Genomic DNA, 24,671 nt, shown 5'->3' with positions numbered 1-24,671 from the left:
TCTCACAATCAAGAAAAATCTTAATGATGTGGATGGAACTAGAGAGTATTATGCTACGTGGAAAAAGTCAATCAGAGAAAGACAATTATCATATGATCTCACTGTTATGAGGAATTTGAGAAACAAGATAAGGGTCATAGGGGAAGGGAGAGAAAAATGAAACAAGATGAACCAGGAGACAAACCATAAGAGACTTTTAATCTCGGGAAACAAACTGAGAGTTGCTGGAGTGGAGGGGGGTGGGAAAAAGGAGGTGACTGGGTGATGGACACTGGGGAGGGTATGTACTATAGTGAGTGCTGTGAATGTGTAAGTCTGATGAATCACAGACCTGAACCCCTGAAACAAATAATACATCATATGTTAATTTTAAGAAGAAAAAAGGGAAAAAAAAGAAAAAGAAAAATCTTCTCATGATCCCATCATGAGAATAGCCATTCTGAAGTATATCCAGAGAATTCACCTTGAAATGGCCCACCCTCAAAGGAAATTAGTTTACCAAAGCCTAACCAACTGGGATTTTACCAGAGCCTAACTGACCTGGGGAAAGGAAATATCCAAATCCAGATCCCTGCATCCTTCTTGTATTACCTAAGTGGGAAGGAAAAACTTGTGAAGTTGGAGAAGCATTTTTTTTTAAAGATTTTATTTATTTATTTGACAGAGAGAGAGGTCACGAGTAGGCAGAGAGGCAGGCAGAGAGAGAGGGGGAAGCAGGCTCCCTGCTGAGCAGAGAGCCAGATGCGGGGCTGGATCCCAGGACACTGGGATCATGACCTGAGCTGAAGGCAGAGGCTTAACCCACTGAGCCACCCAGGCGCCCCTGGAGAAGCATTTTTAAAGTCCACATCCTAGATGTGGAGAAAGGGGAACCCTCCCACTGCTGATGGGAATGCAAAATGAATGGGTACAGCCACTCTGGAAAACAGAATGGAAGTTCCTTAAAAGTGAAAAATGGAGCAATTGCACTACTAGGTATTTACCCCCAAAATACAGATGTAGTGAAAAGAAGGGGTACCTGCACCCCAACATTCATACCAGCAATGTCCACAATAGCCAAACTGTGTAAAGGACTGAGACACTCTTCAACAGATGAATGGATAAAGAAGATGTAGTTTATATATACAATGGAATATTACTCAGCCATCAGAAAGGATGAATACTTACCATTATGCTGAGCAAAATAAGCCAATCAGAGAAAGACAATTATCATATGGTTTCACTCATATGTGGAAAACAAGGAATAGAACAGAGCACCACAGGGGAAGGGAGGGAAAGCTGAATGGGTATATATCCGAGAGGGAGACAAACTGAGAGGCTCTGAACTCCAGGAGAGTTCATGAGAGACTCTGAGCACCAAGAACTGAACTGAGAGTTATAGAAGGGAGGAGGGTGTAGGGGTGGAGTAATAGGGTGATGGGCATTAAGGAGGGCACATGTGATGATGAGCACTGGGTGCTATATGCAACTAATGAATCGCTGAACACTACATCAAAACTAATGGTGTACTATATGTTGGTTAATTGAACAAAATAAATAAAAATAAAATAAAATAAAGTAAAACAAAGTCCACATCCTAGGAGAACAGGTTCAATAAAAGACTGAGACCAAATCATAAGCCTATAATATAAAACATTTCCCCCTCTCCAAAATTCAGAATAACATCAATGAGGATCCAGCTCAATAACAGAAAATTACAATAAAACGAACTTCATTTACCAGACCTTAATTAGGAAGATTTCTCTAAGAAAACTCAAAAAGAAAAGTGAAAAAGGGGAAAAAATATAACAAGGACAGCTGAAGAAAATTTTAGCATTTCACCTCTATAACTACAGCAAACACACCCTAATCCTAGCCAAATAAAGACAAAATCTCATTCTAAAAGCCTGTTTAATCTAAGTTCCTTTTACACAATACACCATGTCCAGCTTTCAACAAAAGAATACAAGACATACAAAAGAATAAAAGACCTACTAAAAGACAAAGCACACAGCTTGAAAAAGAGCAAGCATAAGATTCAATAGCAAATATAGCAAAAATTTGGCATTATCATACTAGGAATTTAAAACAACTATGATTACTATGCTAAAAGTCTAGCATAAGAAATTTACAACATGCAATCCTATATATTATGAACAGACAGATGGAAATTCTATGAAAGAATCAAAAAGAAATGATACAAGTTAAAAACACTAAAACAGACATGAAGAATGCCCTTTGATATGTCAATAAACTGGACATAGCTAAGGAAAATATCACTAAGCTTGAAAAGTGTCAAAAGAAACTTCCAAAAGTGAAATATGAAGGAGAAAAAAAAGATAAGTCATAATAGAGTTATGACAATTACAAATAATGTATCAAAAATCAAATGAATATCAGAAGTGAAAGAAAAGAGAAAGGGAAAAGAAAGAAAGGAAAGGGGAGGGAAGAGAAGTAAAAAAGGAATGTTTGAAGTATTATGAATGAGAAATTTTCCAAAATTAATGACAGATGACCAACCAAAGACTCAGGAAGCTCAGGGAACACAAAGCACAGGATAAACTTAATAAAGAAAATAAATAAATAAATAAATAAATAAAATAAAACAAAACCAAAAAACTGCATCAGGACATACAATATTTAAAACAGAAAAATCAAAGACAAAGAGAATATCTTGAAAAAAGCTGGCAATAAGAGGTGAAGTGGGAAGGAGAAACACCTTAGCTATAGGGGAGCAAGGATTAGAATTACATCAAATTTCTTTCTTTCTTTCTTTTTTATTTTTTTGAAAGGATTTTATTTATTTATTTGACAGAGAGCTAGCACAAGTAGGAGGAACAGCAGGCAGAGAAAGACAGAGAAGCAGGCTCCCTGCCAAGCGGAGCAGATAGCCCAGTGCTGGGCTGGATTCATGACTTCAGCCTGGATTCATGACTTCAGCCAAAGGCAGAGGGCCTCAGGACTGAGCCACCCAGGCACCCCTACATCAAATGTCTTTTAAAAACTATTCATGTGGGGCGCCTGGATGGCTCAACGGATTAAGCCTCTGCCTTAGGCTCAGGTCATGAACTCAGGGTCCTGGGATCCAGCCCTGCATCAGGCTCTCTGTTCAGCAGGGAGCCTGCTTCCCCTTCTCACTCTCTGTCTGCCTCTCTGCCTGCTTATGATCTTTTTCTGTCAAATAAATAAATAAAATGTTTAAAAAAAAAAAAAAGCTAGGGTGTTAATAGTAAACAAAATAAACGAACAAAAACCTATTCATGCAAAAACAGAATAGAGTGTTGGCAGAAAAAGACCCACACCATATTATATGCAACTAATGAATCCTTGAACACTACATCACAAACTAATGATGTACTATATGCTGGCTAATTGAACTAACTAACTAACTAAATCAATCAATCAATCAATAACTAAATCAATCAATCAATCAATCAATAAGGTTAAAAAAATGCCATATGATCAAATGGATAACAATTTCACAACTGAAGATCCTGGATCAAAATCTCAATGCAAAGGAGGATTCTAAACCTAATAGTTCATCATCATTAGCATTTGTCTAAATAAAAGCACTGCTGATTAAAAAAAAAAAAAAAAGAAAGAAAGAAAAAGAAAAGAAAAAATACCCACCAACTCTAAATTCTATATCCAGTGAAATTAACTTTTAAAAGTAGAGACATAAAGACTTTCTCAAACAAAAATTTAGGAAATGTGTCATTAATAGAACTGCCCTGAAAGAAATGTTAGAAAGAAATTCTTTAGAGAGAAGAAAATGGTTCTGGTCAGAAACTTGGAACTACATAAATAAAGAAGGACTGTTAAAGAAGGAATAACTGAAGGTAAAATATTTTATTTTTTCTCATTCATAACTAATCTAAGAGATAATAGTTTGTTCAAAATTATAATAACAATGTATTGAGTAATTGTGGGCTATGGGTAGGAGAAATTAATGGCAGCAGTGTTATAAGGGATGAGACTAAGGGACTGGGAATATTCTGTTACAAGATACTTGTACTATATGTAAAGTAGTATAGTTTTATTTGAAAGTGGACTTGGATTAGTTGTAAATTTACATTGCAAACTCTAGGGTGACCATTGAAAAAGGTACGGAAAAGAGACTATAATTGATACGTTATGAGTGGAGACAAAATGGCATAATATAAAATGTTCAATTGCAATCAGAGATAAAAAAACAAAAGAAGTCAAAGAGAGAAACAAAAAATAGGGCAATAAAGAGTAAACAATAAATGTAAAAGATATTAATCCAATTATATAAATAATAATTTTAAATGTTAATAATTTAATTAAATTAAATTAAAGTTAAATTAAATTATATTTGATGGATTAAATTTTTAATTAAAAAATAAAATAAAAAATTATTTTAAAATGTCAATGATACAAATATACCAACTAAAAGACGGAAAATGTCAGAGTGGATTACCAACAAGACCCAACTGTATATTATCTACATGAAACCCACTTTAAAGACACGGGTAAATTAAAATGTAAGGAGATAGAGAAAGAAATGCCATGCTAAAAGTAATCAAAAGAAAGCTGGAGTCGTTATATTAATTCCAGACAAATCAGAATTCAGAACAAGAAAAACAGTTAGGAGGACACTGGGAGATGGAGAGAAGTGAGTTGGGGGAAATCAGAGGGGGAGACAAACCATGAGAGACTGAGGACTCTGAGAAACAAACTAAGGGTTTTGGAAGAGTGAGGGGTGGAGCATTGGGCACTTATTGCATTGAGCACTGGGTATGGTGCATAAACAGTGAATCTTGGAACAATAAAAAAATAAATGAATAAAATAAAATCACAAAAAAAAAAAAAAAGAAAAACGGTTAGGGCTATAGAGAGATATTACATAACAACTAAGTGGTCAATTCCCCAAGAATATATACCAATCCTTGATGTGTATGAACCTAAGAAAAGAGCATCAAAATACATGAGGCAAAAACTGATAGAACTGCAAAGAAAAATAGATGAATTCCCTATTATAGTTGGAGACTTCAACACCCCTCAATCAGTAATGGACAGATCCAGCAGGCAGAAAATCAGTAAAGACACAGTTGAACCAAACAGCACCATCAATCAACGGGACATAATTGACACCTACAGAATACTCCACCCAACAATAACAGAATACACATTGTTCTCCACATTATATAGAACATTCACCAAGACAGACCAAATTTTCAGGCCACAAAATACACTTTAACAAATTTAAAAGAACAGAAATCATATAAAGTATACTCTGAGGACACAACAGAATTAAAATAAAGATCAATAACAGAAATATGGCTGGAGAATCCCCAAATACTTGGGAGATTAAACACCACCCTTTGAAATAATGCATGGGTCAAAGAAGTCACAGGAGAAGTTAAACACTATTTGGAATTGAATGAAAATAAAAATGCAACTAATTAAAATTTGTGGGATGTAGTGAAAGCAATGATTAGAAAGAAATTTATGGCACTGAATTCACATAGTAGAGAAAAAAGAAAATACCTAAAAGCAATAACCTAAGCTGCCTTAGAAAACTAGAAAAAGAAGAGCAAATTAAATCCAAAGTAGGCAAACTGAAAATAATAAAAATTAGAACTGAGATCAATAAAACTGAAAACATAAAATCAGTAGAGAAATATCTGAAACCAGAAGCTCGTTCTCAAAAACAGTCAGTAAAACTGATACACCTCTAGCCAGGTTAACTAAATTAAAAAAAAAAAAAAAAAAAGAAGAAGAAGAAGAAGAAGAAGACACAAAGTATTAATATCAGTAATGAAAGAGAGGTGAAGAAGAAGAAGACACAAAGTATTAATATCAGTAATGAAAGAGAGGTCATCAAAAATGATCTCATGGACATTAAAAGGATAATAAAGGAATATTATGAACAAATCTATACTGACAAATTTGATAAATTATGCGAATGGATCAATTCCTTGAAATACACAACATGCTAAAACTCACACAAAGAGAAATCTATAATAGGAGTAGGTGTATTTCTATTAAAGAAATTGAATCAATAATTAATAACCTGACAAAACAGAAAACACCAGGTCCCAATGGGTCAACTGTGAATTCTAACAAACAGTCAAGAAAAATCTACACTAATTTGATGTAATTTATTTCAGAAAATCAAAGCAGAATATACATTTCCCAATTCATTCATGAGGCCAGCACTACACTATTACCAAAAACCATACAAGGACATAAGAAAGGAAAACTAAGACTAATATTCCCATAAACATATATGCAAAAATATATTGACAAAATATTAGCAAATAAAACCCAACATACATTAAAAAAATACATCATAACCAAATGCGATTTATTCCAGGTATGCAAAGCTGGTTCAACATTCAAAAATCAACTAACACAATCTAACATATACACAGACTGAAGTAAAATTACACCATCATATCTATACACACAGAAAAAGCACTTGGAAAAAAAAAAGTACTTAACAAAAACCAAAACCAATGCATCACAAAAATTCTCAGCAAACTAGGAATATAGGGGGAATTCTTCAACATGATAAATAAAGTTCATGGGGTGCCTGGTTGACTCACTTAATTGAGTATCCAACTCTTGATTGCAGCTCAGGTCATGATCTCAGGGTCATGAGGTTAAGCACCCCCAGCCCACCCCAAACAGGTTCTGCTTGAGTTTCTTTCCCTCTGCCCCCTCCCTGCTTGCACTCAAGCATATGCTCTTGCTCTCTCTAAAATAAAAAAAGTTTTTTAAAGAAGAGAATAGCCACCAAAAAACCTACATTTAGCATCACTCTTACTTGTGAGAAACCAGATGTTTTCTTGCTAAGATCAGGAATGAGGCAAGGATACCCATCCCTATCACTCCTATTTGACTTCAAACTGAAAGCCTTAGATAATACAATAAGACAAGAAAAGGAAATGAAAGGACTACAGATTGGAAAGGAGGAAATAAAACTTCTTTTGCCTGCAAATGATATGCTTGCCTACATAGAGAATCCCAAAGAATCTGTATCAACAATAATAACACATAGCCCTGAAACTAGTGATTGTAACAGAAAGCAAGGTATATAAAAGTCATTTGCTTGGGGCGCCTGGGTGGCTCAGTGGATTAAGCCGCTGCCTTCGGCTCAGGTCATGATCTCAGTGTCCTGGGATCGAGCCCCGCATCGGGCTCTTTGCTCAGCGGGAGCCTGCTTCTCTCTCTCTCTGCCTGACTCTCCCCCTACTTGTGATTTCTCTCTCTGTCAAATAAATAAATAAAATCTTTAAAAAAAAAAAAAGTCATTTGCTTTCTTGTATACTAGCAATGAAAAATTAGAATTTGAAATTTAAAACTCAATACATTTGTATTAGCACCAAAATATATGAATTACGTATCAATCTAAAAAATATGTATGAGTTACATGACAAAAAGTGAAGAACTCTGATGATGAAATCAAAGATGTACATAAATGAAGAAATATTCTAGGTACATGGAGAGGAAGACTCAATATTATCAAGATGTTATTTCTTTGCAAATTGCTCCATACACTAAAATCTCAGCAAATTATTTTGTAGATATCGAAAAAACTGATTCTGAAATTTATATGGAAAAACAGAAGACCCAGAACAGTCAATACAACATTAAAAAAAGAACAATTCAGAGGACTGACACTACTCAGCTTCAAGACTTACTTTAATGCTTCAGTATTTAACACATTGTTTTACTGGCAAATAGATCAATAGATAGTGGAATAAAGACAGAGAGTCCAGAAATAGATCCACATAAAAACAAATAATCTTTGAAAAAGAGCAAAGGCAATTCGATAGAGAATGTAGAGTCTTTTAAACAAATGATCCTAAAACAACTGAATATCCACATGTTAAAAAAAAAAAAAAAAACGAGGAACACCCGGGTGGCTCAGTTGGTTAAGCAGCTGCCTTCGGCTCAGGTCATCATCCCAGGGTCCTGGGATCAAGTCCCACATCGGGCTCCTTGCTCGGCAGGGAGCCTGCTTCTCCCTCTGCCTCTGCCTGCCTCTCTGTCTGCCTGTGCTCGCTCACTCTCTCTCCCTCTCTGACAAATAAATAAAAATCTTTAAAAAAACAAAACAAAACACAAAACGAATTCAGACATTGACCTCATTCTTTCCCAAAAATTAGACTGGATAATAGACCTAATTGTAAAATGTGAAACTATAAAACTCCTAGAAAACAATATAGGAGGAAATCTAGTTGATCTTAGGTTTAGAGAACTTATTGTTGTTGTTTTAGATGGAACATCAAAGAACAGGCCATGAAAGAAACACTGATAAATAGGACTTCATTAAGATTTTAAAAAAGCAAACAAAAAAAAAAATTCTTCTCTGTGAAAGATGCTTTTGAAACACTCAAGAGGTAGGCCATAAGTTGGAAGGAAATATTTTCAAAACACATATCTGATAAAGGACTAGTATCCAAAATATACAAAGAATTTGCAAAACTCAACCATAAGAAAACCACTCAAAAAATTGGCAAAAGATTTGGACACCTCACCAAGGAAGATAAACAGATGGTAAGTAAGCATATGAAAAGATGCTGAACATCATAAGTGATTAAGGAATTGCAAATTAAAACAAGATACAACTACACACCTATTTAAAAATGGCTAAGATCCAAAACACTGACAATAGCAAATGCTGGCAAGAATGTGAAGCAATGGGAACTCTCAGTTATTGCTGGTAGGAATGCAAAATGACACAGCCACTTTGGAAGACAGTTTGGCAGTTTCTTACAGAACTAAACAAACTCTTACCATAAAATACAGGAATGTGCCCATTGGTATTTTTCCAAATGAGTTGCAAACGTATGTTCACATAAAAATCTGGAGATGAATGTTTATAGAAACTTTATAACTGCCAGAACTTGGAAGCAACCAAGATGTCCTTCAATAGGTGAATGGATAACAAATTGTGATATAGCTATGCAACAGAATACAGTTGGAGGAAGTAATCAAGAGGGTGTGACTTCTAGTTGACCCTTGGTCTGGACCTGGGCAACTGGAGGCTCCTCACTCCCTCCATTGTCCTCCATATACTCTGTACACAGTGGGAACTTCTCTAAGGATGTAGCCTCAAGGGAGTGTTTTGAGACCATCTGGCCGGGGGGGTGGGGGGGGGTAATATGTGACTGGCCCCATCTAAATCCTCTATATAAACTTTTAAGATTTGGCAGGTGGTTTCATAGATCTACTCATTTTTGCAGCCACCTAAAACAAGCCTCGTAAGTAAGTTCTCTTGCTTATTAAAATGCCACCTACCAGTCTGGAGTGGTCTGCCTCTTTCTTTGGTCTCTTCTTGCCCTGTGTATATGGGGTGGGAGGGGGGGGTAGTTGGTAAACCAACAAATACTATTCCGTGATAAAAAGAACTGAGCTATCAAGCCATGAATATACATGGAGGAACTTCAAATACATATCATTAAGACAAAGAAGCCAATAAGAAAAGGGCTAACTACTGTATCATCCCAACTATATAACACTCTGAAAAAGATAAAACTATGTAACCAGTAAAAATATCATTGAATGCCAGGGAACAGAACTGGGGAGAGGAAAGTTGGGATCAACGGGTGGAGCAGATTTTGGGGCAGTGAAACTATTCTGTACGATACAGTAACAGTAGATATATATCATTATACACTTGTCCAAACCCATAGAATGTGCAATACAGTGAATTCTAATGCAGACTATGGACTATAGTACTATATTAATCTGGCTCACGAATTGTAGCAAACACTACACTGATGCAAGATGTATGAAACTGTATGTGTGGAGGGGAGTGATGAGAAGATATATGGAAACTGTATTTTCCACTCAATTTTTCTGTAAATCTAAAACCACTGTAAAAAATAAAGTCACCGAATTAAAAAACAAAACACGGCAAAAACAAGCAGCCTAAAAATGAAAACATTCTCTGGAATTATTAAGAAAACGGTGTCTGCAGAATCCCACAAACACACATTCAAACAATAATCACCCAAATCATCTGCTTAATCTTTTGGGCTTCACAGGGGCAGGCAATAAAAGGCAGAAAAGCACTTTTCAATGGACTTGCCAACTGCATATGGCATAAATCAGAATGAAGCAGCAAAGACAAAATACACTCATTTGTGAAGTCAAAAGAAAAAACACAAAACAAAACAAAATCACAATATTACTTTGTTCTTCAATAACAGAGGTAGTCTTTTGAGCCTCTCCGAGCCAGCTGTGGATTCCAAGAAAACAGTAACTGATGATAATGATTAATTCTAGGGATGAGCGTTTCACTGTTTTATAATTTAAAGCACTAGTGAAAGGCATTTAAATTTGGAAAAAACTTGGTAAAATACCAATGCTTCCGTTTAAGACCTTCTGGGGAAAATTAAACACAACTGTGAGCATATTTCTATATACTTATGTCGTGACTTTTTTGGTACCAGAATTTAAAGTAAAACAGTTACAAATAATTTTTAAGCCTAAATTTTCCCTTTTAAAAGTTGTAGTCCATTTCCTTTACAGATTTGTAATTCGGTTTATTATTGAGCAAGGTAATATTGTTTTTTCAAATCAATGTCTTAGAAAGCATTCATTTGGACAGATTAACTTACTGCCATTATTTCTTAAGAAGTAATAATGTATAATTATTAAATAAGTAATAATTACGTAATGCCATTAAGTTAATGGATTAACTTTCTGCCATTATTACTACAACAAAAAATCTACAACTAAAATGTTAGAGAACCTTCTTAATCATGAAAACAAAAGTAAAGAAAAACAAATTTTAAAAAAGAAGTCGTGGGACGCCTGGGTGGCTCAGTTGGTTAAGCCGCTGCCTTCGGCTCAGGTCATGATCCAGGGGTCCCGGGTTCGATTTCCGCATCGGGCTCCTTGCTCGGCAGGGTGCCTGCTTCTCTCGCTGCCTCTGCCTGCCTCTCTGCCTGCTTGAGTGTGTTCTCTCTCTCTCTCTCGTAAATAAATAAAATCTTAAAAAGAAAAAAAAAATGAAAGCTGTGAAAATGATAAATGTTTGCCTAACTTACATACCAAGTTTGAGAGTCAATTGGAATTTTTACTATTATAAAGAAGGGCTCAGTCTTTTATTACTGTAGTAACAGTAGAAACCTATTTTAATTGGGTGATATTTTGATAAACCGTGGTAATATATGCCCTATCCTCTATAGTTGCACTACTAATTATGGAAGAATTCAGAGCCCTGCCTGGTCTATACTCTGAAATAGTCATAACTGAAACTGAAAACTTCTCTGATGAAATCCCAACCTGGTTATAATGTTCCCTTCACAGGGACTCATAAAGAAACCTTCTGAGGGCGCCTGGGTGGCTCAGTGGGTTAAGCCGCTGCCTTCGGCTCAGGTCATGATCTCAGGGTCCTGGGATCGAGTCCCGCATCGGGCTCTCTGCTCAGCAGGGAGCCTGCTTCCTCCTCTCTCTCTCTCTCTCTCTGCCTGCCTCTCTGACTACTTGTGTTCTCCCTCTGTCGAATAAATAAAAATAAAATCTTTAAAAAAATAAAAAAATAAAAAAAAGAAACCTTCTGAAATTACGTTGTAAAATATCTAGGTGAATCGAAGATAAAAACACCGAAGACCTCTTTACCTTAACATGGCATTTTCCCCGTCACTTCTGGTGCACCAGACCTGCCGGGTTTGATAACCTATGTCTAAGTCCCAGGGCCTGGACAGGGGATGCGGCTTGTAACTCTGATGTCGAAAGGTGACTCGCTCCTTTGAATCAGAGCTGAAATCCAGAACAGCTCTTCCACTGAGGTGCATTTCTTTAAGATGAGGCAGTCTACATTTACTCCACGGTCCTACTTTAAGGCTGAAAGTATATTCCTCTTCGCCAAGAGGACAGGAAATGGGAGTGTCACAGGCCCTGGACTCGGTCAGGTTGGGGCACGGAGACCCGCCGTAGAGAGGGGGAGCGATGGCCGCCCGCGTCCTGTGCTGCAGTTGCTTCTCACAGCCCTCGCTGCACTCGGACCACGGGGAGAACTCGGATACGATACAATCCCGGGGGCAGGGCACGAGGCAAGCTTGTTCTGTGGGCGGCTGAGGGGCAAAGTGTTCACAAATCTCATTGAGGACCCTGGTTCTGTTCAACTTCTGAACGCAGCGCACGGTGCGGTCCTGCAGCCCGTGCTGCGCCGTCACGCACTCCGCGGTCCGAGGCGGCGCTTGGCCGGCGCTGGCGGGAACCAGCACGCAGCGGTGCCAGTCGGAGACCTCCCACTGGAAGAGGTCGCTGTGCCAGTCACACACCCGGAAGCAACTTCTTTCCTTGGGAGGCCTGTGGTTCTCGTCGCAGTTGGAGACGGGACTCGTCCGCCCTTCCACGTGGAAACACCACAGCGCGCGACTCTGCACTCCTCCCGGTCCACAGTCGCCCGTACACCTTCCCCAGGGGCCTGCGGGCGAAAGACAAGGGCGTCAGTTACGCAGAGGTTCCAAGCCGCCATCCACACAAAGATGGGTCAATTTGAACACTTCCCAACACGACCAGTATGAAATGACGGGTTTGAGTGGACAATATCATCTGGTTGTTAAAAGTGTGGACGCCGCATCAGTTTGCTTTTGTTAACAGTCCCCATTCGGTCTCTCACCAGCAATGTCAACGTGGACCAGTTACTTCCACTTTCTAAGCCTTCGTTTCCTTGACCTAAGAGACAGAATAAAAGCACTAACTTGCAGAGCTATTCTGAGGATCGGAGGGACAAGGTGGTGTCAACACACACTTAATAAATGATTGCTATCATTGTAATCATTCGGTTTTAAAGCCTATATATCTAACTCAATATTAATACTTCCTAGTTAGTGTTTCAATCTAAAAGAAAAGCCCCAGGGGAGCCTGGGTGGCTCAGTGGGTTAAAATCTCTGCCTTCGGCTTAGGTCATGATCCCAGGGTTCTGGGATCGAGCCCCACATCGGGCTCTCTGCTCAGCGGGGAGCCTGCTTCCCCCTCTCCCTCTGTCTGCCTCTGCCTACTCTCTGTCAAATAAATAAATAAAATATTTTAAAAAATAATAATAACAAAAGAAAAGCCCTAAACCCAGGATTTTAATAAAGTAGAATTTTTCATGTTTCCAAGCCTTCACCTCAATACAGCAGGTGGCTCAGAAGAGAACTATGTTTTTAAAAAATGACCTGTCAAAGTATCTTAAATATACTTTCATTTGCTAAATAGGTGTCCCTGCTTTGGGATTTTGCTTGCAGAGTGAATTGCATGAAAAAGAAAATATCTGATGGGAAAGGATACACTAAAAGCAGCAGTAGCTCCACTGAACTGCCTATGGAAATTCTGCCTCTCTGACCCCTGAAATATACCCACTTTGATTTCTCATAGGTATTAACTCTGGGTCAAGCTTCCAACATTAGTTTGTAATACATCAAACCTTTTAATTAATGAATATATTTTTATGGGAAAGAGTCCCACAAAGAAAGGGACAAATAATATCCATTGATGTTTCTCACAGTTTTGCAACTAATCCATAGACATACCATGCAACCTTATCCAGAAGGCTGACTATACGTTTCATAAGGATGGCAAGGTGTCACATTTTGTGACAATGGGAAAAGAATACTTTCCTCTCTTTCATTTTACTTAGTTGTAACATGAACCTGAGAAAACTTTACCAGCTTAACCATGTAACCTTTGCCCCTGCACTAGGATGTGATAATAAAGGCAATTCACATCCTGAGAAATATTTTAATTTACCTAGGTAAGAGAAAGAAGGTGTAGTCTTTCTCTCTTCCCCCAAACCTGATCAAACATCCAAAACTTCATGAAATGTGTTTTTATGCACACCCATAATATCTCTAGGAACAGGAAATGTGTATGGAGTACATCCCACTTAGGAAGAGACATATACATCCCCAGAGATACAGATATCTGAAGTTGTGGCCAATATGCTGCAGTGAGGATTTCTCACTGTTAAAGTTCAGGACAAGTGTTCTTCCTCACAGCGTTGTCTGGATATGTAGACCTACTTGCCAATGGCTTCTGTCACTTTATGAGTGAGATTAACATAGAAAATACCCTCATGTCCTTTCTCCTTTCAGTGTCCCCATCGTGGAGCCTCTTCTTGCTGAAGTAGACAGAGGAGTTTCATTGAAGTAAGTCACCTTTTACCCATAGAAATGCCCTTGATGCCTGAGTGGCTGTCGTTGAGCGTCTACCTTCCACTCAGGTCATGATCCCAGGGTCCTGGGATGGAGCCCTGCATCAGGCTCCCTGCTCAGTGGGAAGCCTGCTTCTCCCTCTCCCACTCCCCCTGCTTGTGTTCCCTCTCTCACTGTCTCTCTTTCTCTCTCTGTCAAATAAATAAATAAAATCTTAAAAAAGAAGAAGAAGAAGAAGAAGAAGAAGAAGAAGAAAAAGAAAGAAGAAAGAAAGAAAGAAAGAAAGAAAGAAAGAAAGAAAGAAAGAAAGAAAGAAAGAAAGAAAGAAAACAACTGTCCTTGAGTTTACCCACACATTGCCCAGGCGCAGTGTCCCAGCACTGACTGCTCCTGGGCACAGTAAATGCGCATAAAAAATGGTACTCTCAGCACAAACTGATTTCATCAAGTGCCCACAATTCTGGTAATTTTCTCCTCAATCAACCACAATTTTGTGCTTTGTTAATTGAGATGTTCATTGTTACATGAAAGTCATTTACAGACTTCATGTGTCCAGATGTTCTGGAGCAATCTCAGTTCAAGTATGCCATTCCTTGTCCAACATGTCAGACTACACATGCAAATTTTCATTATTGTAAAAAAAAAAAAAAAAAAAATTGCCATGGTTACTCAGTAAAGAAATACTTCCAAAAATACATCCCTGTAGCAAACTTTAAAATCTATAACCAGTTTTGAATAACATAAAACGGATACTAGATGAAATTGAAAGAAGCTCTTTTTGAAAGTACTAGGTTTCTAAATAATGGCTGTCTGCATACCTTTATTTGTTAACATATCAAATACACATAATTCCCCTAAGGACTTTTTGTGTAAAGAAAGAAAGACCAGAGAAATCAAACCATTTCTAACCAATCTGAAAAAGCTGATATTAAATTTAATTCATCTTACAAAGTGATCTTTATTCTTACTTTTAAAGCATTTTACTAACACATTTTCTTATTAAAATGTTTCCTTCTTGTAAGTTTTTCAGTCACTTTCAAAATTGTTAAGGTAGCTATTTTTTCATTATTTGAAGTCATTAATATTTTAAACCTTATACATTATTATCCTTCACTTAGCCTTCACATTCTTTATCTATATAGAAATGCATCAAACAGCAAACATTTTCTTAGATCAAGGGGAGACGAAATATAACTATTAAGAAGTAATTATCACAATTTGTTAAGGGCTAGCAGTGCTGTGCTAGGCTTGGATAGTACTAGAGGACTGTTACATATTCAAGCATTTTACCAGGTGGTTGTTAAATCATTCATACTTTGAAATCAACCATGATGAGAGTATTTACACCACACTACAAATCAAGGCAAATCAAGGCATTTAAAAAACAAACAAACTGAGAGTTGGTTTGTCATATACCCCTAGTGGTTTGCCCAGTTCCTTCCTATTCCTACAACAGTCCTCTGACATGGGGATAGAATGTTTATTTCATCAGTTGGGGAAATGAAGCTCAGAGCAGTTATAAAGCACATCCAAGGTTACACAGTACCAGGCAGACTAGAGTGGGACTCCAGATCCATGAGACTCTAAGCATGGGCTCTTGCCCTGCATTTGAAAAGAGTCTTTTCCAGGGTGTGCATTAGTATAGGCAATCCTAACATCACAAGGCAGTTCTGTTTCTTAGCTTAGCTATGATCCCTCTGATCTGTTCCTTTGAAAATGAATACAAGTAATCAAGGTAGTATGTGAGGAACAATTTCCCCCTCCTAGCCCTGGAAATGCTGATAAGCACTAGTCAGTACATTTAGGAAGGCACAGTCAGGGAAGAATAGTTTCTCCTCATGTTAAAAGCAAACATTGCAGGGATGCCTGGGTGGCTCAGTTGGTTAAGCGGCTGCCTTCGGCTCAGGTCATGATCCCAGCCTCCTGGGATAGAGTCCCACATCGGGCTCCTTGCTCGGCGGGGAGCCTGCTTCTCCCTCTGCCTCTGCCTGCCACTCTGTCTGCCTGTGCTCACTTTCTCTGACAAGTAAATAAATAAAATCTTTAAAAAAAAAAAAAAAGCTAACTTTGCAGACAACTGAACAGCATGTAAGTAACAAGCAAATACAAAGTGAATTGTGTACACATGGAATAAATGAAAAACAAATTGCAGGGGCGCCTGGGTGGCTCAGTGGATTAAACCGCAGCCTTTGGCTCAGGTCATGATCTCAGGGTCCTGGGATCGAGTCCCACATCAGGCTCTCTGCTCAGCAGGGAGCCTGCTTCCCTTCCTCTCTCTCTCTGCCTGCCTCTCTGCCTACTTGTGATCTCTCTCTCTCTGTCTCTGTCAAATAAATAAATAAATAAATCTTTAAAAAAAAATTGCAAACAAGATATACAAGATGGAGACCAGACCTCTCAGCAATTAACCTATAATACTATAATAATTTGCATTTCTCAGGCACACAGAAAAAAAATGTGTTCCATGATTTATTCAGTTGTGTTTGCCTATGAACTTCAAACATACGCACTAGTGAAAATCACATAGCCCTGAGGGATTTTGCCATTTCAGAAAACACACATATTGAAGTAAAATGTGAACTACAGTTTGAGAAATCGTGTGTCCCTTGTCCAAGCTCAGAAATAGAACATATTCAAGTTTTGAGCAGTTGCATGGAGAAAATGAATATCGCCTTTAAACTTTTCATATACATAAAATGTGATTATAGTCACAATATATATCTGAGATAAATAATCTAAAGAAACATATAGGAAACCCAGGCTTTTAAACATCAGTCATGTTTAAGAATTTGTTTCTTTATCTCAGAGAGAGAGATTGAGCACAAGCAGGGGAAGAGGCAGAAGGAGAGGGAGAAGCAGACTTCCCAGTGAGCAAGGAGCCTGAATTGGGGCTCAATACCAGGACCCTGGGATCATGACCCGAGTCAAAGGCAGACGCTTAACTGAGCCACCCAGGTGCCCCAAATTTGGTATTTCTTCATTGAAAACAGGTCCCAAGTAATACAAATAAAACAAAATTTAGAACCAGTAAAGGATTAAAAGTTTAATTAGACATAATATGCATTTAAACTAAAACCCATGCTGTGTTACATTCTCAGAAAATACTTCAGTGGTAAAAAAGAAATAATAATTCAGTACTTGTTTACCTGGACCAACATTATATAAAAACACTATCCACCTGCAAGTCACTACCTTTTCTGTGCGATAAATACAGTTGCACTGGAATGAACAGCTAAATATTTTAAATAACATCAGTTTTCACATGTTAACATTTTGGTTTAGAAGTAAAATCTTTGGATGCAAAAGGGTGGCATGGATGAATTCTTGGATCGAATTCACATTTAAGACCCTGTAATTCCATTTTTCTTTCCTGCCTGTGTTTTTGCAGAAAGTGCAAATATGTGGATGCTCTAATGTAATATTCCCCTAGAAGCAGAAAAGTGCTGGCATGTTTTATTCTCTTAATTAAGTTACCCTTAAGTGGATTAGTTGAGATGAATGTATCTCCCAATATTGAAGATGACCTGCTAGGTGCCTGAATTTTAGGTGTGGCATTCTCTAAAATGCCTACAACAAAGGAAAAAGGGAACTTAAGTGGTCAGAGAGAACAAACACATTCTGGTTTTTGCACAGCATTTTCCACCATTTGAGGCAGCAACCCTGACTTAATACCATTCATGTAATAGGAAAAGATGGTTATTTTACTGTGCATTTTTTTTCAACCACAGCTTTTATTATCCTGACATTGCTTTATTTTTAACTTGGGCAATGGGGTTGAGGCATGAAAGGAATGTGAATGCAAAGCTTTAATATCTTAACCAAATTATCTGTGGATAATTACTATACCAAAGCACTCATAAACCTCAACATTACAAAATGTGAAATAAAACAACATTGACTCACTGGTAAGATATCTCACCTCCAAGAAATAACTTGAAATTTATGTAGTAGCTTTCACTTCCTAAAAAGCCTTCTCCTCTAGTGTGGAGTAATTAAAGTAATGCTTCCCTTGCACAGTGGACAAATATCTAAGAAATCACACTTTCTAAAATAAATCAAAGAACCCAAGGAAAGAGAAAAGACTAGCATCTGAGCATTCATTCACTAAAATAACAATTACTCATCAGCTGCTATTTGATAAGTAGTGTATTAGAGGCTGGAAATATAAAAATAAACAAGACACCAAGTATCTCTTACAATATCTGTGTGTTAAATGTAATGCCAGTCTCCTTCTGATGAGGACATCTGGTCTATTCTGCAGGCCTACCTACACTTACTTTGTACACAGTTGAACACTGAATGTTTTGGTTCCCAGAGCTCATTAGACCTAAAGCAGCAAACTTTAGAGAGAGACCACTGGAGGCAGGGACACATCTAGAAGCCAGAAGATATGGCCATTTTCAAGTCTGCATTTTTTATTTTATACTCTTAATTAATTACTCCTGCTAGAAGAGTATGCTCAAAGCCATGCAGCACGTCCCAAACTTACAGAGAAAACGTGTTCATTTTATATATATATACATATGTGTACATATATATATATATATATAACCATATTACTATTTTATATATATTACTGAGTTATATACATATGTGTACATATATATATATATATATAACCATATTACTATTTTATATATATTACTGAGTTATGCATTGGATATCAAGAGAAACACATGGAAAATGGAAAAAAAATTCAAATGAGAAAAAATTAAAACCTAATGTATTTTATTTTAAAAAGCCCATTGTACTTCTTACAGGAACCAAAAAAATCCTATATTAATACTAAAACTATTTTCAAAACATATCTGTGGTCTGAAGGATATGTGTGCTAAAGTATTCCGATAATTCTCATCAGAAAATTTTAACAGCAACAGTTCAGAGCTACCAAATGTAACTTTATTCTCAAAGGTACAAAGATTTACTTTTGAAGACAGTTTATGAGTCCACTTGAGGACACCGTGGAGCATTCAGACTGAATATTTATACTTCCAGAAAGCATAAAGCATTGTTACTAACATTCCAGGCTCTTTCTGGATGACTGTGTTTTTGTTTGACACCTAACAGCACTTTCTAAGTCCATTTCATCTTTGTGGACAGATGTCTCTGACTGAAAAGCAAAGTGCCTCTGTTACTTATCATTTATGATTACAAATTATTAGTTGCCAGTGGCTAGAACATCCATTAAAAGTAACTTGACAGCAAAGCAGATTACAAATATATCTGAAAGACTCATCAGCTAATGCAAACACCACAGAGACAGAAAACCACCTTTTAAAAATTGTTTATCAATATTCCTGGTTTGAATTCTACTTTCTAAAAATTCTGAAGCCTAAAAGGAAATCTCAAACCTCATATTCTTCACCGCATTCTGACATAAAGTGGGTCCTTTCCGATCACTAAAACCTATGGCCTGCTAACTGCCTCAAACATGGGAAGGGAAAGGTAATGTGACAGCCAACGGCTTTTCAGGAGGAAATGAAGCCCAGACAAACCCAATGAGTTGCCCAAGGTCACACAGTCATTTGGAGCAGAAAGGGATGGACAGTTCCATTCCAGACGCCCAGTCCAGTGATCTTTACACTATATCATGCTGGCTTCTGTTGTAATGTCCTAAGACTGCAAGGGAAGAGTAAGGGCTCTATAAATGGTTGGGACCCAAGACGTGTGGGAGGGAAAGGAGGAAAAACATAAAAATAAGTAGAAATTACATAAAGACAGTAACACACAAGCAATGAGCTACCTGTGAATGTTGAGAGTTTTCATTCTCCTGCACCTGGAGTTCTTCCCAGGGGCCATTCACAATGTGTTACGTGAAATGTAATCTTTTCTGCCTCTGCATGCTTGAGAACACAGACTAAGCTACTGTTCAAGAACATAAAGAAACTACAGGGGGATCATCTGGGTGGCTCAGTCAGCTGAGCATCTGCCTTAGGCTTGGGTCACGATTCCAGGGTCCTGGGATAGAGTCCCACATCAGACTCCCTGCTCAGCAGGGGGCCTGCTTTTCCCTCTGCCTGTTGCTCCCCTTGCTTGTGTGCTCTCTCTCTCTCTCTTTCTCCGACAAATAAATAAATGAAGCCCTGGCACTGATAAGGAATTCTCTATCCCTGAAGTAACTATAACAAATAATAATAATAACATTGCTTTGAACACCTACCATCTTCCCAATACCATATGTATAATGTTGATATTGGTCTGCTTTGCTAGATGAGGCCATCAGAGCACGAGGTTAAAGAACATGCTCCAGATAAACAATTCCTGAGGGCGCCTGGATGGCTCAGTCGGTTAAGCGTCCAACTCTGGATTTTGGCTCAGGTCACGATCTCAGGGTCGTGAGATCAGCCCTACATCAGGCTCCGCACTGGATGTTGAGTCTGCTTAAGATTCTCTCTCACCCCCTCCTTCCCTCCTACCCACCCCCAACACCACTCTGTCTAAAAACAAATAAATCAATAAAAATAAACCTGGTTAAACAGCTCAGGAGCCCTGACACTGGCCTCTCCAGTTCTATCTACTCCATGCCGTTTTTTCACAACAACTGCAGTTCAACTACTTTTAGCAGCCATATCTCTTGAACAAATGAAGCTTTGCAATGCCCATTGGATATACTATATTTAGAAGAGGATCTTTTCTGGGCACAGCTGGTGTGAGGGTCTCAGGGCAAAGCCCACTCCTCTCTTGCCTGAAGCCCTTCTCCCCTGGGTTGGTCTCAGCTCAATGGCATGGCTCGGGTATGGCTGCAGAACTCCTGGGGCTGGGACGCTTGTCAATGGATATTTATGGGGTGTTCTCATCCCATAAATATGGCTGCACTCAACTTTGACTTTACTTACAATAAATGCTTCAGCAAAGCCCTCGAGATTCCCTGGAGAAGCAGAAGAAAATGATTTACTCAGCTGTTTGGTATCAGTTAAGTGGAAAAGGCAGGGAAGAGGATGCCAGAAAGACAGGAAAGCTGGATCCCACATGATGTTCTTCTGAAGGACTTTCTCCCTTAGCTTACTAGCCGCTCAGGCAGTGACTAAACTTCAGGAGGGCCAGAAATTTGTTTGCTTTATACTTCACAGAAAGCGAACTGGAACAGGTGCTTAGGAGGCTGAAATTCTTAAGTCGTGCTCCTCCCCCTCCAAAAAAGAATAAAGTGCTATTTCCACAGCGAATAATCAATACATGTTAGGCTTGATAAAGGAGGTCTTTTTTACTGTTGCCTTAGAGGTTCACTGGAAAAGCAACAATGTTGAGATACGTAAGTAGGCTTTAAAAATACATGAAGCAAAAGGGCAGGGTGGCATCCATTTTATTTATCATTAAGCAACTCAAGGATTAATTTTGCCTATGATAAAAATTGCACTAGAGCATACTTGAGATGATATTTTTCTCTTAGTAATTTCAATTCTCTAACAGTTACATGGAGGATATCTGCTTCTCAATACATCTCTCTAATAGCAGATATTCGTGGTGAACCAGCAAGAGAGAACAAAACGTAAGCTACATTTGAGTGGACAAACCATCCAGTTCATCTAATTTTTTCTTCCCAAAGGAATAATTATTTCAGTTTTGAAACAGCAATTTTAAGACTACTTGAGACTCTTGTCATCTGAAAAATAACTTCCAAGTTACAGATTTGAAAAATACCTGAGAAACAGCAGATCCGTGGCATAATCACAGTATTATTTTCTATCTAGAAACACTAGAAATACCTATTTATCCTATATAGTCTAACAAAGAGCCTAAGGATTCTATTTACAAAAAGCATCCAATCAACCACCCATCAGTTTTGCTTCCTAAATATCAATCCAATCTGTCCATGTTTCTTTATCCCAGTGTCACCCCCCTCGCCCAAATCACCACCTTTCTTGTATAAAAAAAGGGAGTAGCCTCTTGACTGGCTTTCTAGCATGTACGCCCCCACCCCCACTGCACCCGGCATCGATCCTTTCTTCATACTATAGACATATATCTTTTAAAAATTCAAATTTGTACCCCTTTGGTTGCAGCATACTATCTATATGGCATTCTATGCTTATAGCTCAACCATAGTTTCCCATTCTTCTCAAAATAAATAAAAGAATTTTAAATGACATGAAAGTGCCTACCTGATCTGGCCCCTTCCCACACCCTTCACTTCCCGTCACCTGGGCCACCCGCATTTGCTCGCTGCTCTGTCATCATATGGGCCATCTTTCCATTCCTCCACTGCTCCAGCTTCCCTGCCATACCTGGGAAGCCACAAGTACTATTCCTTGAGCCAGATCACAGGCTCCACCCCCTACTGCCAAATCGATTCCTTCTCATTCTATTTTAAGTCACTTTCTTAGGGAACCCTTCCCTATGCTCCAGCATTACTTTACTCCTCTACAAAACACTCATCACACTTGCAATTACAAATTCAACGTTGTAATTTAAACTCTGTCTCTCCCACTTGATTCTAAACTCTGTGATGGCAGAAACAGATTGGTCCTACTCACCATTCTATTCTCAGCACTAACCTAGTGCTTGGCATATGGTTAGCCTCCCACCAATTATCGAAGCTGGAGCAAATGGCATTGTAGGAAGCAGAATCGTGCCTAAATAGAATGAGGAGTAATGTCACCACCGGAAACTCATCTCACAAATGAGTTGATGGTTTTGCCCAAATGAGAGGGAAAAAAAAATTAAAAAAGCAAAACAAAAAACGTCTGTTCTGTGTTTCCTTAGCATATGTTTGAAGGAAGAAATCCTCAGCGTGATGCCCAATAGAATTCTTAAGTAAATGTTTTCCACAACCCTGTTTGTAATGTCCATTATTCTTTGTTGCAACTCTCTGGGCCCCTTCTTTCCATTCTCCACAAAGCCCCCGCATTGAGGAATGGGGTACCCTGTCTTCTCATGATTAGCATGCTAATTTTGCCACTAATAAATACACAAGTCTGCAGAAATAACTTTGACCTTGGACACAGGTCTCATCCAAATATTCTAATTGACCCAGGAAGTTGACTCAACAAATAAGACTACGATTATCACTGTTTCTCAGAGGATTCAGATTTTTTTTTTTCCCCTTCAGAGAATCACGTATCAGATCCTATCATCCCAGCCTACCATTCACAAAACTAAAAAGTGGCCAGGGATGGGCGCCTGGGTGGCTCAGTGGGTTAAGCCGCTGCCTTCCGCTCAGGTCATGATCTCAGGGTCCTGGGATCGAGTCCCACATCGGGCTCTCTGCTCAGCAGGGAGCCTGCTTCCTCCTCTCTCTCTCTGCCTGCCTCTGCCTACTTGTAATCTCTCTCTGTCAAATAAATAAATAAATCTTTTAAAAAAAAATAAAAATAAAAAAATAAAAAGTGGCCAGGGATGAAATGATCACATGGTTACAATTTCAGCATAATAGTAACAGCAGTACCCCAGGCCCTGTGGACGGACACTGTGCACAACACTTTTAACAATCATGTCACTCAGTCCTCAAAGCAGCCTTGCAAAGTAAATTAATTTTCAGAATTCCCAGATGCCTTAAATTTCCAACTTCAGGAAAATTGGCAGAAGAAATGAAAAGAGAGTGAATATGATCACTGTAGAGTTTGTTGATATGATTACATTCTCTAACACCCAGAAAAAGACCTAAAAGGGAAGGGTTTGGACAGTGCACTTGAAGACTGTTCATCTGGAACACTCCTCTGCCTGAGGAGGGGAACATGAAGAGTGAGAGGAGTAGAAGGAGTAGATGGAAATCCAAGAACTCTGCCAGGACGCAGGTTCCTGGCTGAACTCTGAAGTATTCTGTGTAAAATGTCTTTGTTTTCAAACCCTACTGAAGCTTTGAGTGGGACTGTTATGCTGAGGGGTCGAGTTTGGGTCAGAGACTGAGTCCCCACCTTTGTGTGGGGTTGGGGGAGGGGCAAAACATATTTAAGAAGTACATTTTGTTTACAGAAACACAGATTTTAGTTAGAAGGTGATGGGAAGGGGCGCCTGGGTGGCTCAGTGGGTTAAGCCGCTGCCTTCGGTTCAGGTCATGATCTCAGGGTCCTGGGATCAAGCCCCGCATAGGGCTTTCTGCTCAGCAGGTAGCCTGCTTCCCTTCCTCTCTCTCTGCCCGCCTCTCTGCCTACTTGTGATCTCTCACTGTCAAATAAATAAATAAAATATTTAAAAAAAAAAATAAAAAAAAAAAAAAAGAAGGTGATGGGAAGACCCTTTTTTTGGAAGACTTTTTTTTTTTTTTTCAAAAGAGACCATGCGTGTGTGCAGAGTTGGGGTGTCGGGGCAGGGAGGGACAGGGGGACAGGGAGGGGCAAAGCGAGAGGGAGAGAGAATCTTAAGCAGATTCCCCACTGAGCACAGAACCCCACACACAGGGCTGGATCTCGGGACCCTGAGATCATGAACTGAACTGAAAACAATAGTTGGACACTTAAACAACTGAGTTACCCAGGTGCCCCTTGAGGACACGTTTGAGAGCTAGCACAGACAGCCTAACAAGATTCTGCCTTTTGGGTTGCCAAAAGTCTTGTCCATCAGGTTATGCCAGATGTTCTGAGAGAAGAATGGTCTTCCCTTGACACATACCTCCTAGCTCAAAAATAAAAG

The 24,671-nt window shown here is 38.6% G+C and overlaps 1 protein-coding gene across 2 annotated transcripts in view; it reads right to left on the bottom strand.

The window, feature by feature from the left end:
* THSD7B (thrombospondin type 1 domain containing 7B) overlaps positions 1 to 24,671 on the bottom strand; it is an 824,611-nt gene that overhangs the window by 559,897 nt on the left and 240,043 nt on the right. For both annotated transcript variants that reach the window (XM_082689340.1, XM_082689339.1), the window contains exon 3: positions 11,584 to 12,394. In XM_082689340.1, coding sequence (XP_082545466.1) covers positions 11,584 to 12,394 — 811 coding nt within the window. The remainder of the gene's footprint in view (positions 1 to 11,583; positions 12,395 to 24,671) is intronic.

Source organism: Mustela nivalis (assembly GCF_964662115.1).
Source record: "Mustela nivalis genome assembly, chromosome: 11".
Classification (NCBI taxonomy): Eukaryota; Metazoa; Chordata; class Mammalia; order Carnivora; family Mustelidae; genus Mustela; species Mustela nivalis.
This window is presented reverse-complemented; position numbering and strand designations above follow the sequence as displayed.